Below are 16,412 nucleotides of genomic sequence, written 5' to 3' on the forward strand. Positions count from 1 at the left end.
TTCTAAGCTGCTTATGCTTTTTGTTCAACTAACTCAAGACGGTATCATTTCTTCAACACTAATATTAAACAATAATGTTTTCTGAGGTTTAAAAAAAAAATCTAGTGTTAATGTTAAATTTGCATAAAAAGAAATGTTAAGAATTATTTCTGTAAATTCATCAGTTAAGTAACTTTTTTCAGAATTACTTGAAAGGATTGAAATACCAAAATGCTGTACATGAAGATTTATGGAAAGCTTTACAGAAGGTTTGTTTTTAAATCTTCCTTAGACGTATCCCATTTATAGCTCACCTAGGCCTGGCACTAAGGGCCAGGTGATCTTTTCTCATCACTTGGTGTTTGTCATCAGACATAGTCATTGTCGTTCTGTAACTCTAAAAAAAAACTTCTCTGAAACTTCTTGGTCAAACTTAATCAAACTTGACCACAATCATCATTGGGGTATATAGTTTAAAAAATGTGTTGGATGACCTGGCCTGCAAACTGAGATGGCCACCATGGCTAGAAATAGAACATAGGTGTAAAATGGAGATTTTGGTTTATATCTCTGAAACCAAAGCATTTAGAACAAATCTGACATGACTAAAAAAATGCTCATCAGGTTAGGATCTATCTGCCCTGAAATTTTCAGACAAATCAGACAACCTGTAGTTGGATTGCTGCCCCTGAATTGATGATATTGAGGAAATTTTTCCGTTTTTGGTTATTATCTTGAACATTATTATAGATAGAGATAAACTGTAAACAGCAATAATGTTCTGCAAAGTAAGATATACATGAGTACATGACCAAAATGGTTTATCAACAGACAAGTTACAAAACCGTGGTGAAAATAAGATTATGAAATCATGTATGTAGAATGTGGCTTTAATGCAATTGACTCATGTTACACTATTTCATGAGTCAAATAGAACAATTACTATTCTCACAGTAAGTAATATGTTTCTGTTGTCAATTGATATCTCTTAAATAATTATCTAAATTAGGTTGCTGAAGAGGAAGGAAAAACAATCCCATATACTGTAAAGGATATCATGGATACATGGATACTTCAAATGAACTATCCTGTTGTCATGGTGAACAGAACAAAAACTGGTCTGATAGTAGAACAGAAAAGATTTCTTTTTAACAAAGACTCAAACACAACTGAAAAATTTCAGTCTCCATTCAAGTAAGTTACATGAACATGAAAGGGAATAACAAGTATTTTAACAGCAATCAGATATATAATTTATAAAGTATTTTAACAGCAATCAGATATATAATTTATAAGCTGCTTTATTCAATTTTTTCAATTTTATTTGGTTTGACAGAGTAAAGGATCATAAATTTTCAGAAACTTTTAGAAACTTTCTGCCTAAGAAATTTACTTTGTAAAAGAGTCAGTGAAAGGCTTCCATAATTTATCGAAATGTGTTTTTAAAATGTTTTATGATAGTTATTACTTTTTGATGGCCATATTTATTACAAGTTTTATAAATTAAGATATCATTTTAATTACAGCTACATATGGAAGATACCTCTCACTTATACTACGAGTAGTGAAATGAACTTTGATAAACCTGGAGATAGTGTTAAATGGCTTACTTCTCAGTCACAAGGTTAGTTCATATGAAGTATATATAATTTGTTTAAATCAATATAAGATAGCTCTCAATAAGTTTAAGCATTCTTCAAAGACTTATATTTAGATCTAAGATTCATAAAAAATTGTAAAACAGTAAGACCTGCCTTAATGGTCACCTAGTTTTAGTGGTCATCTGTCTCTAAAGGTCACCTTCAGACCATCAAAATCTTTTTCTCTATAACTTAACTCCTTTTCAGCAGTCACCTGTCTAACATGGTCAGTGCTCACCTTATTATTGTATGAAATTATCATTTCAACTGTTCGAAATACCCATTAATATTCAGCATACACTTGCACCATAGAGTAATCTATCTAGATCAATTGTTATAGTATTCAAGATTGTAACTGTTAGATATTAATTTAACAGAAATAGTTGACCAGAAAATACCTACCTCAGAGAACAGTTGGTACCTATTTAATCTACAACAGTATGGTGTCTATAGAGTTAATTATGATATACAAAACTGGAATGCTCTCATAAACGTACTGAAGCTGGATCACAAGGTATAAACATGTATAACATAGAATTTGAAAACATTGAAAATGGGATCACAAGGTACATATAATGATAAACTTGAGGATGTTTTCCCACATTATGTATAACAATACCGGTATATTACAAAGGGCTTGAAGGAATTCAAACACACACTGATGATAATTTTATCACAAGCCATATACAACAGAACTAAAATGCACACACTGAAGCAAGATTACAAAGTGTACATCACACAAGACTGAAATGCTTTCATAGGTACTCAAGCAAGATGACAGGGTATATATATACATACTTTTTGTGAGCTTGTGATTCTGAAAACATTTTTCAGCAGTTTTGTAAGCAATTTAAAATCATCAATATTTGATACATGAATCAGAGTATTGGAAATAATTCTGTAAAAACAGATTATATGAAATTTATTGCAGAACTGTCTCGTCTTGAAATATGACAGATTGTTAGTTATGTTTTTAGCTCACCTGGCCGAAAGGCCAAGTGAGCTTTTCTCATCACTTGGCGTCCGGCGTCGTCCGTCGTCGTCCGTCGTCCGTCGTCGTCGTCGTCGTCCTGTGTTAACTTTTACAAAAATCTTCTCCTCTGAAACTACTGGGCCAAATTTAACCAAACTTGGCCACAATCATCATTGGAGTATCTAGTTTAAAAAATGTGTCCGGTGACCCGGCCAACCAACCAAGATGGCTGCCATGGCTAAAAATAGAACATAGGGGTAAAATGCAGTTTTTGGCTTATAACTCAAAAACCAAAGCATTTAGAGCAAATCTGACAGGGGTAATATTGTTCATCAGGTCAAGATCTATCTGCCCTGAAATTTTCAGCTGAATCGGACATTCCGTTGTTGGGTTGCTGCCCCTGAAATGGTAATTTTAAGGAAATTTTGCTGTTTTTGGTTATTATCTTGAATATTATTATAGATAGAGATAAACTGTAAACAGCAATAATGTTCAGCAAAGTAAGATCTACAAATAAGTCAACATGACCAAAATGGTCAGTTGAACACTTTAGGAGTTATTGCCCTTTATAGTCAATTTTTAACCATTTTTCGTAAATCATAGTAATCTTTTAGAAAATTTCTTCTCCTCTGAAACTACTGGGCCAAATTTAACCAAACTTAGCCATAATCATCATTGGGGTATCTAGTTAAAAAAATGTGTCCGGTAACTCGGCCAACAAACCAAGATGGCCGCCATGGCTAAAAATAGAACATGGGGGTAAAATGCAGTTTTTGGCTTATAACTCAAAAACCAAAGCATTAAGAGCAAATCTGACAGGAAGTAAAATTGTTGATCAGGTCACGATCTATCTGCCCTGGAATTTTCAGATGAATCGGATAATCGGTTGTTAGGTTGCTGCCTCGGAATTGGTAATTTTGAGGAAATTTTGCTGTTTTTTTGTTATTATCTTGAATATTATTATAGATAGAGATAAACTGTAAACATCAATAATGTACAGCAAAGTAAGAACTAAAAATAAGTCAGTATGACCAAAATAGTCAATTGACCCCCTAAGGAGTTATTGCCCTTCATAGTCAATTTTTAACAATTTTCTTAAAATTCTTAACATTTTCCACAGAAAGTACTGTTATAGATAGAGATAATTGTAAGCAGTAAGAATGTTTAGTAAAGTAAGATCTACAAACACATCACCATCACCAAAACACAATTTGTCATGAATCCATCTGTGTCCATTGTTTAATATTCACATAGACCAAGGTGAGCGACACAGGCTCTTTAGAGCCTCTAGTTTTATATAAAAAGTTTTCTCTTTATTTGATAGAAAGTTCCTGTTGTCAACAGAGGCCAAATTATAAATGATGCCTGGAATCTTGCAAAGTGAGTTACATTGGAGTTTGATTTTTACGCAAGATTCTAATATGACCACATAATAAGTTTAAATTTACATGATTAAATCTTGTGTAGATTCATATCTTTGAGAATAAAAGCACATGTTTAAGAAATAAGTCATCAGTTTTTATGTTCTGACCATTGAAAATGACAATCAGTCCTGATTACATTAGAATTATAACTTAGTGAAATTTGAACTTTCTTTTAACCCTTTCACCGATTGCTGCCCAGACTGAAGCTACTCTGAGATGATGGCTTCCCTGGCTACTATAACTTAAGTGGGAGATCTTCATAATAAATGTCAATAAAAACTTGTTTGTAGTTATTTATGTATTTATTTCTTTCACTAACACTATGTTCACAGTTTTGTTCATGTTTTGATAATTTTTTCTTCATAAAATATTCAAATTTTCAAATTTTCGGCATTATTGAGGTGAAATTCTCAAAATTCTGCTCTTTGACACCAAATCGTAATTTTTTAACCCAAAACGGCAAAATTTTGAAAAATTTTACGAGGCTGTACAAATTCCTCACACTGAACAATGTCCATTCCAAGTGTTTTGTACATAAAACGACATTTTATGTCAAAAAAGTATACTAGTTTGGTTTCAATTCTTCCATATTCTTTCAAAAAAAATGTTCCCTCATTTAAAATTCTCGTAAATTCCGTAAATTTCCTCTGATTTTGACACGGCTTTCAACAAACGGAAGCGCCATGTTTACACTTTCATCCGGGTATTCATCAAAGAAAGATAACCCATGTTTGCACTGTTTTGAGCGGGAAATATAAAAGAGGTATTCCGATCCCGGTAAAACGGGACTCATTGTCAGCTGTCTGAAGCGTGAATCCCGGTAAACCGGGACTCATCGGCGAAAGGGTTAAGATATTTTGTCAAATTCTGACAAGTCACTATAGAAAAATAAACTAATATTGCATTTTCTATAACCTATGTGCTCTTTTACTTCTATTTAAATGTTTTAAATATTTTGTTTTGCTTGTACTATTAATTACCAAGGATAAAAATATAATCTAAAAATTGTTAATGCAACTGATATTGCACAGAAAAGCCTGCATGAATATAGACCAAACAAATAAAATGTGTTTGTAAATTGGTAGGAAATATGAATAATAGGGTATACATCCATCATACTGGGGAAAAAATCTATAATCCAATTTATTTACAGAGCTGAAGAGCTGCCAGTAACAATTGCCTTAGGGACACTGAACTATTTAGATAAAGAAATGGATCATGTCCCTTGGGCAGCTGCAACAAGAGAACTGGCATATGTTAATGACATGTTGTCAAAAACAGAAACATTTGGTGATTTCAAGGTAAATTTATATATTAAAGGGAAATAACAATTTTTTAAAGTTAACAGTCATAGGGCTTTTCTATTTGTTATGCAGGGCAAAAAGCTTCTGACATCTACCCTTGGACATTCATAAGTTTATCCAATACTCACTGTAATAAAATCTTTTAAAAATCAGTTATTATTATGTATTTAATCCTTATTGCAAATATCAAGAATTGGTTCCTTTTGATTTTTATACGCCCGTCAAAATTTTGATGGGACATATTATGTTATACAAATGTCTGGTGTCCATCCGTCTGTCTGTCCTTCTGTCTGTCTGGCATATACATGTCGCACCATAACTTGAGAACGACTTATCCAAATTTTATGAAACTTATTATAGTTGTTTCTTATGATGGTCAAATGATCTGTATACGTTTTGGTGAAAATAAGATTAAAACTTTTTGAGTTGAGGCAATTTGAAACTAAAACAGGAGTGGGTTTTTTTCACATGTCGCACCGTTTATCAAAAAAAAATTTGATTATTGCTTAAAACTTTACACACTTCTTAGTTATGTTAATCTTAAGATCTGTACACTTTTTGGTGATGATCAAAATTTCATTTTTGAGTTGTTGAGTATGTTGTAAAAAAGGGGGAGGGGGTTTATACATGTCACGCCGTATCTCAAATACAATTTATGATTATTGCTTAAAACTTTACACACTTCTTTGTTACATTAATATAAAGATCTGTATACTTTTTGGTGATGATTCAAAATTTATTTTTGAGTTATTGAGAATTTTCTAAGAAAAGGGGTAGGGTTTTTATACGCTGTCAAAATTTTGACGTGATGTATTATGGTATACAAATGTCCGGTGTCCAGCTGTCTGTCCGGCGTAAACATGTCGCACTGTAACTTGAGAACGACTTATCCAAATTTCATGAAACTTAATATAGTTGTTTCTTATAATGGTCAAATGATCTGTATACTTTTTGGTGAAAATAAGATTTAAACTTTTTGAGTTACGGCACTTTGTAACTAAAACAGGGGTGTGTTTTTTTGGTGGAAGAAGACTTCAAGTCTTCTGAAGGTCTATGGTGCCGACTTTAAAATCTTTGAGCCTCCGTATGCCACATTCGTTTCTGTGTATTACCATTTCATAATAACTTCTGATTCCTTACACCGATTTTTACACATGATTAAGCATTTGAATCGTTTAATTTGTAAATTAGGATTGAAAAACAATCAGTATCGTAAATATGTACCCTTTTATTTATGTAAATTATTAGATTTCATCTCATCTACATGAACGTTATTTGTTTACTTGTAACCGGATATTTTTACTGTAGATATGTGTAGTACGCATGCGTGAATTTGGTATTGGGACAACTCGCCCCGTTTACATGTTCACCCTTGGTCTGTTCATCCTGAGTTCTTTCGCCCGTATAGTACGTTTGCACTGTGTTCATTCTCTTTACTGTTATCAAGGACGTTTTATAATACGTCCTTGCATTTATTAAAAAATATTGATATTAAAGGTATCGTTAAAAAACACGATTTAGTGAAAATCATCTGTTCCTTTGTAAGACAATCGTGTTCAGCGAAATCAAATTATGTGTTTCTCATGATCAATTAATAAGCCAATCAAAAACGTTTTCTCTGAAGATTATTCTAACATGCTAGATTTTGAACTTTTGTTGTTAATCATGAACATGACATGTGAATTTTAATCTGCAAGCAGGTTCTTACACAGCTTAAGGATAAAAGCATGGCTGATTGACACAATTCAATGATGCAGTACTACCATAAAGATAATAAATAGTTTTTTTTTTTCACTAACTTATTGACATGATACTTGTTGTAACATATTTTATTTTTGTATTCTATTAAATCATTTAAATGGCAATGTACTATTCTTTTTCAGAAAGACCAACAAACAGATTGGGACAACCCCCCATAATGAGTGGTGTCCCTTAAATGAGGGAGTGTCCCTAAAACAAGGGGTCATTTTACTGTTGAAAAAAAAAGAAAAAAATTTAAGATTTTTAACTCAAAAGTGGGAAAATTCATTATATTTGGAACAACTTTTCTAATAGAGGGTTCAAATTAATAAAGAAGATATAAGTTTAGAAACATCACAAAATTCTTTTGACCATTTAATACTTGATAGATGCATAGTTCTTTAGGAAAAGTTTCATCAAATAATATGAATATAAAGGTGCTCATTTTTTACAGTGGGTTTTAATGTTCTTCCAATGAGGGTTACCCCTTATTTGAAGTGTTGTTCCCAACCTGTTAAAGGTCCATCTTTGTGCATAATTCAAAATTGGAAATTTCAACAAGCATCTAATATTCTTACACAAGAAAATAAACCCTGGTCTGCTAGCTACATGTTCATCTTTTCTACCAATTTACTAACTAGAATCATGCAAACAGACTTAAGAAAAGGGCATATAAGTTCATTATACAAATATAACACTTTTTCTAGACAATCCAGATCGTGCAAAATACTCCGCTAAAAATTGTAACCTTTAAAATTGTTGCCGTGCACTAAAAAACCCCATGGGAACTTTCAAAAGTTGGCGGGTATGTAACAAGTCTTACTATTTCTATACCCCATTTATGGGCATTATGTTTTCTGGTCTGTTCATCCGTCCTGCTTCAGGTTAAAGTTCATGGTCGAGGTAGTTTTTGATGAAGTCGAAATCCAATCAACTTGAAACTCAGTACACATGTGTTCCTTATGATTTTTCTAATTTTACTGCCAAATTAAAGATTTTACCTAATTTTCACAGTCCACTGAACATAGAAAATGATTGTACAGATGGGAAATCCATGTACTTATGACATATTCTTGTTTGAAGAAAAAAAATACATCATAACGATAATGGAAAATAGCAGGCTGGGTTAGTGGGGCTGCTTTTATGGTAATTCAAGTTACCTTTTATTCACCTTCTTCTACCTCAGAACTATCAGCTCTTTGATTTCACATGTCGCACCGTATCTCAAAAACGATTCTTGATTATTGCTTAAAACTTTACACACTTCTTTGTTATATTAATCTAAAGATCTGTATACTTTTTGGTGATGACTCAAAATTTTATTTTTGAGTTATTGAGTTTTTTGTAAAAAAAAACAGGGTGGAAGGGGGGGGGGGGGGGGGGGGGGTTCACATGTCCCCCTGTGTCTCAAAAACAATAAATGGTTATTGCTTAAAACTTTCTCAGAAACTATTGATGATTATTACATAAAACTTCCGCACAAGACGTCAGGCGTATCATGCGCTCATGGCGCAGCTGTTTATTTTACATGTCGCGCCGTATCTCAAAAACAATTTATGATTATTGCCTAAAACTTCCACACAAGACGTCAGGCGTATCATGCGCTCATGGCGCAGCTGTTTATTTTACATGTCGCGCCGTATCTCAAAAACAATTTATGATTATTGCCTAAAACTTCCACACAAGACGTCAGGCGTATCATGCGCTCATGGCGCAGCTGTTTATTTTACATGTCGCGCCGTATCTCAAAAAAATTTATGATTATTGCCTAAAACTTCCACACAAGACGTCAGGCGTATCATGCGCTCATGGCGCAGCTGTTTATTTTACATGTCGCGCCGTATCTCAAAAACAATTTATGATTATTGCCTAAAACTTTACACACTTCTTTGTTATATTAATCTAAAGATTTATATACTTTTTGGTTTTGATTCAAAATTTTATTTTAGTGATATTTAGATTTTTTGTAAACAAAAAAGAGGGGGGGACGGTCATATGTCCTGTCATATCTCAAAATCAATATTTGGTTATTGCTTAAAACTTTCTAAGAAACTATTTATGATTGTTGTATAAAACTTTCACACAAGACGATGGGCGTATCATGCGCTCATGGCGCAGCTGTTTATTATTATCAGGAAATATGTACGATTTCAATGCTTCATTATTTACTAAATACATTAGTTTGAAATGGTTGAAAAAAAATCCTTTATAATTTAGGAATTTTGTATGTTTTCAGAACTTTGTGAAGTCCAAAGTTTCAGCACCATTTAATGTACATCAATTAGAGTTTTCAAATCTGACACATTTGGAAATGTAAGTGCTTCTGATTGTAATGTTATTTCTGATTTTTTTTTTAGAAAGCCTGTTTCTGTAGAACCACTAATTTTTCTGTAGCTTTGCTTTAGATATAATTTAGAACATAAATGATACTGATTAACCATCATACAACAGACACTCTATTACTTTGAAAACATTAAATTATGGTATGGTTATTTGTTTTATTTTGGTTTCTTTTTTATTGTCTTTGATTTTTCAAACAACTTTTGATACAGAAAATCTAACATTATCCCCAAATGATTGCAAAGGTAATTGGATAATTTTGAATGGAAGGTGTTAAAATTTGGTAGTTTTCCATATTGCTTTCTCTATTTATACAGTTATGCAGTGAGAACATTTGTCGGAGCAGCCTGTTCATATGGAGAAGAATCTTGTGTTTCACAAGCCAAGACATTGTTCAATCAGTGGATGAACAACCCAGATAATAATGTGTGAGTTATTGCTTCAGAAAATCTTTAAAAGGAGACATATTACATTGAAACATTAAGATAATTTCAGGTCTGCATAAAGCTAAAAACCAAATGTATGATGACATATGTATAGATTATAACATGCCCTTTTCCATATTGGCCCTTGTATCATCCCCAAACTCCCATATCGGCCTCCAGGCTTTTATGCCAAAATTTTGCACCGTCATTGTTGGCCATTGTCATGTCATTTAGAGGGCACAATATCAATATACTCATTTTTGCCTCAGCCAATTTTGAGGTTATTGCATATGCAAAACCTAAGGTATTCATAACATATATGTGATAAATATATCTTATCTGTCTACATCACTATGCTCAGCTCTAAATAAAATTGCATATCACAGCTTTGTGAAGTCAAATATGTTAACAGGCCTTAATAACTTTGACTCGGACATATCAGTGACAACATAATGTTTGAACCAACATTGATAAGTTTGACCTGAATTTATCAAGTCATCTTACGGTTTGCTGGCGAAACAAAGAAAACACTTCCAAAAAAGGCAAAAACAGCACAATAAATTGATTATCAGGTTATCTGCATATTGATATATTAAAATATTAGCTGCTGCACACAGGCTTTTTAGATCATCTGGCCGAAAGGCCAAGTGAGCTTTTCTCATCACTTGGCGTCCGGCGTCCGTTGTCGTCGTCGTCCGTCGTCGTCCGTCGTCGTCCTGCATTAACTTTTACAAAAATCTTCTCCTCTGAAACTAATGGGCCAAATTTAACCAAACTTGGCCACAATCATCATTGGGGTATCTAGTTTAAAAAATGTGTCCGATGACCCGGCCAACCAACCAAGATGGCCGCCATGGCTAAAAATAGAACATAGGGATAAAATGCAGTTTTTGGCTTATAACTCAAAAACCAAAGCATTTTGAGCAAATCTGACATGGGGGTAATATTGTTCATCAGGTCAAGATCTATCTGCCCTGAAATTTTCAGATGAATCGGACATTTCGTTGTTGGGTTGCTGCCCCTGAAATGGTAATTTTAAGGAAATTTTGCTGTTTTTGGTTATTATCTTGAATATTATTATAGATAGAGATACACTGTAAACAGCAATAATGTTCAGCAAAGTAAGATCTACAAATAAGTCAACATGACCAAAAAAATTTTGCTGTTTTTGGTTATTATCTTGAATATTATTATAGATAGAGATACACTGTAAACAGCAATAATGTTCAGCAAAGTAAGATCTACAAATAAGTCAACATGACCAAAATGGTCAGTTGACCACTTTAGGAGTTATTGCCCTTTATAGTCAATTTTTAACCATTTTTAGCTCACCTGGCCCAAAGGGCCAAGTGAGCTTTTCCCATCACTTGGCGTCCGTCGTCCGTTGTCGTCATCGTCGTCCGTCGTCGTTAACTTTTACAAAAGTCTTCTCCTCTGAAACTACTGGGCCAAATTAAACCAAACTTGGCCACAATCATCATTGGGGTATCTAGTTTAAAAAATGTGTGGCGTGACCCAGCCAACCAACCAAGATGGCCGCCATGGCTAAAAATAGAACATAGGGGTAAAATGCAGTTTTTGGCTTATAACTCAAAAACCAAAGCATTTAGAGCAAATCTGAAAGGGGTAAAATTGTTTATCAGGTCAAGATCTATCTGCCCTGAAATTGTCAGATGAATCCGACAACCTGTTGTTGGGTTGCTGCCCCTGAATTGGTATTTTTAAGGAAATTTTGCTGTTTTTGGTTATTATCTTGAATATTATTATAGATAGAGATAAACTGTAAACAGCAATAATGTTCAGCAAAGTAAGATCTACAAATAAGTCAACATGACCAAAATGGTCAGTTGAACACTTTAGGAGTTATTGCCCTTTATAGTCAATTTTTAACCATTTTTCGTAAATCATAGTAATCTTTTACAAAAATCTTCTCCTCTGAAACTACTGGGCCAAATGAAACCAAACTTGGCCACAATCATCATTGGGGTATTTAGTTTAAAAAATGTGTCTGGTGACCCTTCCAATTAACCAAGATGGCCGCCATGGCTAGAAATAGAACATAGGGGTAAAATGCAGTTTTTGGCTTATAACTCAAAAACCAAAGCATTTAGAGCAAATCTGACATGGGGGTTAAATTGTTTATCAGGTCAAGATCTATCTGCCCTGAAATTTTCAGATGTATCAGACAACCCGTTGTTGGGTTGCTGCCCCTGAATTGGTAATTTTAAGGAAATTTTGCTGTTTTTGGTTATTATCTTGAATATTATTATAGATAGAGATAAACTGTAAACAGCAATAATTCTTCAGCAAAGTAAGATTTACAAATAAGTCAGCACGACCGAAATGGTCAGTTGACCCCTTTAGGAGTTATTGCCCTTTATGGTCAATTTTTAACCATTTTTCGTAAATTTTAGTAATCTTTTACAAAAATCTTCATCTCTAAAACTACTGGGCAAAATTAATCCAAACTTGGCCACAATCATCTTTGGGGTATTTAATTTTAAAAAAATGTGTCCTGTGACCTGGCCATCCAACCAAGATGGCTGCCACAGCTAAAAATAGAACATAGGGGTAAAATGCAGTTTTTGGCTTATAACTCAAAAACCGAAGCATTTAAAGAAAATCTGACAGGGTTAAATTGTCTATCAGGTCAAGATCTATCTGCCCTGATATTTTCACATGGATCGGACAACCCGTTCTTAGGTTACTGCCCTGAATTGGTAATTTTAAGGAAATTTTGCCCTTTTTTGTTATTATCTTGAATATTATTATAGATAGAGATAAACTGTAAACAGCAATAATGTTCAGCAAAACAAGATCTACAAATAAGTTTCATGACCAAAATAGTCAATTGACCCCTTAAGGAGTTATTGCCCTTTATAGTTAATTTTTAGCATTTTTCATAAATTTTTGTAAATTTTTAGAAAATATTTTCCACTGTAATTACTGGGCCAAGTTCATTATAGATAGAGATGATTGTAGCAACAAGAATGTTCAGTAAAGTAAGATCTACAAACACATCACCATCACCAAAACACAATTATGTCATGAATTTATCTGTGTCCATTTTTTAATATGCACATAGACCAAGGTGAGCGACACAGGCTCTTGAGAGCCTCTAGTATCATCATTGGGGTATCTAGTTTAAAAAATGTGTCCGGTGACCCTCCCAACCAACCAAGATGGCCGCCATGGCTAAAAATAGAACATAGGGGTAAAATGCAGAAACCAAAGCATTTAGAGCAAATCTGACATGGGTAAAATTGTTCATCAGGTCAAGATCTATCTGCCCTGAAATTTTCAGATGAATCGGACATTCCGTTGTTGGGTTGCTGCCCCTGAAATGGTAATTTTAAGGAAATTTTGCTGTTTTTGGTTATTATCTTGAATATTATTATAGATAGAGATAAACTGTAAACAGCAATAATGTTTAGCAAAGTAAGATCTACAAATAAGTCAACATGACCAAAATGGTCAGTTGACCACTTTAGGAGTTATTGCCCTTTATAGTCAATTTTTAACCATTTTTCATAAATCTTAGTAATCTTTTAGAAAAATCTTCTCCTCTGAAACTACTGGGCCAAATTTAACCAAACTTAGCCATAATCATCATTGGGGTATCTAGTTAAAAAAATGTGTCCGGTAACTCGGCCAACAAACCAAGATGGCCGCCATGGCTAAAAATAGAACATGGGGGTAAAATGCAGTTTTTGGCTTATAACTCAAAAACCAAAGCATTAAGAGCAAATCTGACAGGAAGTAAAATTGTTGATCAGGTCACGATCTATCTGCCCTGGAATTTTCAGATGAATCAGATAATGGGTTGTTAGGTTACTGCCCCTGAATTGGTAATTTTGAGGAAATTTTGCTGTTTTTTTGTTATTATCTTGAATATTATTATAGATAGAGATAAACTGTAAACATCAATAATGTACAGCAAAGTAAGAACTAAAAATAAGTCAGTATGACCAAAATAGTCAATTGACCCCCTAAGGAGTTATTGCCCTTCATAGTCAATTTTTAACAATTTTCTTAAAATTTGAAGATTTTCAATAACATTTTCCACAGAAAGTACTGTTATAGATAGAGATAATTGTAAGCAGCAAGAATGTTTAGTAAAGTAAGATCTACAAACACATCACCATCACCAAAACACAATTTTGTCATGAATCCATCTGTGTCCATTGTTTAATATTCACATAGACCAAGGTGAGCGACACAGGCTCTTTAGAGCCTCTAGTTTTTATCTTGTTCACTGCGTTCACTCGCCAAAAAGCTTCATATTGTGACTTACAGCTGATATTTTACAATATCAATATGCAGACAACCTGATAATCAGTACTTACTTCTATAAGTACATCTTCTTTAAAATTGGCCACTTAGATAAGTGTCTTGTCTTTTGATATTGGAAAATTTACTTGTTGCATGTATTAAAGTAATTGCTTTTTCATAATGGGAAATTGATGAATTCTGGAACCACATTACATTTGTTAATTTTTTGTTTGTGTTTTTTTTCCCCTTCAATCTATGTTACATTGTAAAATGTTTAAAATAAACAGCTGATGTATAAAATAAATGTATTTATCACATATTTGTTATGAATACCTTAGGTTTTGCATATGCAATAACCTCAAAATTGCCCGGGGCAAAAAAGAGTATATTGATATTGTGCCCTGATTCCAAATGACGTGACGTCATTGCGTCCTTAACGACAACGGCGAACAATGACTTTGTTGTAATTGAACTTTTTTCTCCTCTCTGCAAAACTTAAATATGTGATAAATAGATTATAACATGTCTTTTCCATATTGGCCCTGGTATCATCCCTCGACCCATATCGGGATGATACCAGGGCCAATATGGAAAAGGGCATGTTATAATCTGTACATATGTATAGGGGAAATAAAACATATCACAAAGTAAAAAGCACAGAGATATCATATTTTGTTTGTTTAAAAAAAATATACATGGTATTTCATGAAATGTAATATTTTAGGATAAATCCCAACATTAAAGGCACAGTCTATTGTACTGGAGTGGCTAATGGGGGCATAGAGGAATGGAATTTTGTTTTCAATCAGTACAAAATAGCTACAGTGGTATCAGAAAAGTCCCTTCTTCAGTCTGCCCTGTCGTGTACCAAAGAAGCATGGATTATTAACAAGTAGGTCATGTATGGAGGAGATACCTAGTAATACAACATAAAACATGGCTGTTCTGTGAAACATTAACACTGAAATAGCACAGTAAATTCAAGAATAATATTTTTTAAGCTATTGTTAAGTGATTATATTTCAGTAATTATCATAAATTGAAAGAATTATTAAATGAATACATCTAAGGTAAAAAGAAATTGTATATGGTACAATTAAAACAGTTCATCTATCAAAGCCTAACCAGGGCATACACTTATGGTAGCTGGGAGTTTTGTGTAGCAGTTAATTAAATGCTAAAGGATGTCTATTAAGTTGTGCAAGATATTAAGCATTAAAGCTATGTACAGTTTGAAAAAAAAATGTTTAATGTTAAATTTAGGCTGTATTTTGCCTTCTGTCCCTATCATAATTCTATAGTGTCAGTCCAAATTTTCTGTAATAAAAGCTCAATTGAGGTTTGAATTGCTTATATAAGCACTTCATTATTCTTCACATGTGCTACTTATGTGCTCATTTTTAACAAGTTTTGTACAGAAGATTTGTAATTCATATTAAGTTTTCTATGTACCAGGGTATGACTTCTTTCAGATTATTAGAGATGACCTCTGACCCTAATGAGATCAGAAAGCAGGATGCTCCTTATGTTATCATGCAAGTGGCAGATAATTCAGTTGGAAGATATCTGGCTAAAGAATTCTTCTATCAGAACTGGGATTTCATTAGAGATACGTAAGTTTGAGGAGCAATGCCATTTTCATAGGTAATACTATTCAACCAGATAGATACATTTTAGTATTTCAAAGTTCTTTAATAGTGATATAAGAAAGACTTTATAAGGAGTTTTTTTAACAAGATTGATGTATTTTTGGTATTATCAAGATGATACATACACTTCTATGTTCAACTTTTAAAAACTAAACTACTGAGGATATATATATTTTTGTGGGTATCAAATTTTATGGATTGATGAAAACTTGTATTTGTGTGGATATTTGATTTCATGGTTTTGCCAATCTCTGCATACAAAACCCATTGAAAATATGCAGTTCGTTAAACATTTGAATTCATGGTTCAACTGTACCCACAAAACCCACAAAAATTGGTATCAAACAAATAATAATGAATCAATAGTATGAATAAAAGGAGATGTGTTGTATATATATGTCAGTATACGCCAGACAAAAATCATTGATGTACTGTGGATTCATTTATTTTCGTGGGTATCAATTTTCGTGGATAGAGAAAAAAAGACGTTTCGTGGTATACGTAAATTCGTGGATCGCTGATTACAACAAAAAAAAATTAGATACGTAATTCGTGGATTTCTTTTCGATTTAGGAGATCATTTAACATCCTTGGTTCGATCAATAATAAAACAAAACAAAAAAGAAGGAATTCATTGAAAAAGTTTTGAATTGTCAAAATCCTCGC

At 33.1% G+C, this 16,412-nt stretch overlaps 1 protein-coding gene across 1 annotated transcript in view; it reads left to right on the plus strand.

Annotated features, from left to right (window-relative positions):
- Positions 1-16,412, plus strand: part of LOC143064420 (uncharacterized) — a 135,894-nt gene that overhangs the window by 53,599 nt on the left and 65,883 nt on the right. The window contains exons 10-19 of the mRNA XM_076237236.1: positions 183-248; positions 989-1,173; positions 1,506-1,603; positions 1,997-2,133; positions 3,917-3,972; positions 5,170-5,317; positions 9,297-9,373; positions 9,718-9,828; positions 14,822-14,989; positions 15,570-15,710. Of these exons, the coding sequence (XP_076093351.1) occupies positions 183-248; positions 989-1,173; positions 1,506-1,603; positions 1,997-2,133; positions 3,917-3,972; positions 5,170-5,317; positions 9,297-9,373; positions 9,718-9,828; positions 14,822-14,989; positions 15,570-15,710 (1,187 nt within the window). The remainder of the gene's footprint in view (positions 1-182; positions 249-988; positions 1,174-1,505; positions 1,604-1,996; positions 2,134-3,916; positions 3,973-5,169; positions 5,318-9,296; positions 9,374-9,717; positions 9,829-14,821; positions 14,990-15,569; positions 15,711-16,412) is intronic.

The sequence above is a fragment of the Mytilus galloprovincialis genome, chromosome 2 (genome assembly GCF_965363235.1).
Source record: "Mytilus galloprovincialis chromosome 2, xbMytGall1.hap1.1, whole genome shotgun sequence".
Taxonomy (NCBI): domain Eukaryota; kingdom Metazoa; phylum Mollusca; class Bivalvia; order Mytilida; family Mytilidae; genus Mytilus; species Mytilus galloprovincialis.